General features: G+C 22.9%; 1 protein-coding gene across 1 annotated transcript in view; it reads right to left on the reverse strand.

Moving 5' to 3' along the window:
• Nucleotides 1-102: 102 nt before the first annotated feature.
• LOC107464091 (GDSL esterase/lipase APG) overlaps nt 103-847 on the reverse strand; it is a 3,920-nt gene continuing 3,175 nt past the window's right edge. Inside the window, exon 5 of the mRNA XM_016083000.3 lies at nt 103-594. Coding sequence (XP_015938486.1) covers nt 398-594 — 197 coding nt within the window. The 3' untranslated portion in view covers nt 103-397. The remainder of the gene's footprint in view (nt 595-847) is intronic.

The raw sequence follows: 847 nt of genomic DNA on the forward strand, positions 1-847 counted from the left end.
TTACATAATATTATAAAATTAAATACATATATAAAAATATTTTATATTAATAATATATTAAATTAAATTAAATTAAAGACAAAAATTAAATATAAAGATATATTAATTACAAAATATATATTACTAAGGAAATACATAATAAAGTAAATAAATGGTTTCACTAACATAATCCGAAATCAAGATTCCATACTTAGAATATAGTACATATTTCTAGCTCCAAATTTTTGCATTCCTTACCAAGATAATTAAATTCCTCCAAACTCCAACACACTAGTTTTGCATCACATACATACATAAATACATAGTAGTGCAACAATCAAGCATGTAATAATATAGATGATAGAGATAAATAGAATGCACTTGCTAGCTTAGGTTGTTGAATTTAATTTGCCCTTAATTATGTGACAAGAGATATGCCTTGAAGAAGCATTGAATCAGCTAAAATTTTGTTAGCAGCTTCTGAAGGATGAACACCATCCCAAAACACATACTGAGTTGCATTAGAGCAAGTTCTTGTTGATTTTGGATTGCACAAGAACACTCTTATTCTTTCACTCCCTCTACCACAGCAACCTTTTCTTGCCTCCACAAAACCTATATATATCAACATCATAATAACAAAGCTTACTTCATAATCAATAAATACTATCATTATTTAACTTTTACCAAACATTTCATAATGTTGAATTAAATTATAATAATGTTTGAAAGCCAATGAAAAATTATTAGTTCAAAATTAATATTTATTAATTATTGTTAAAATAATTATATAATTTTAGATATAATAAATATATAATATAGATATTATATACAAAAATTTATAAATATTAAATTAAATAAAATTTTA

The sequence above is a fragment of the Arachis duranensis genome, chromosome 9 (genome assembly GCF_000817695.3).
Source record: "Arachis duranensis cultivar V14167 chromosome 9, aradu.V14167.gnm2.J7QH, whole genome shotgun sequence".
Lineage (NCBI taxonomy): Eukaryota > Viridiplantae > Streptophyta > Magnoliopsida > Fabales > Fabaceae > Arachis > Arachis duranensis.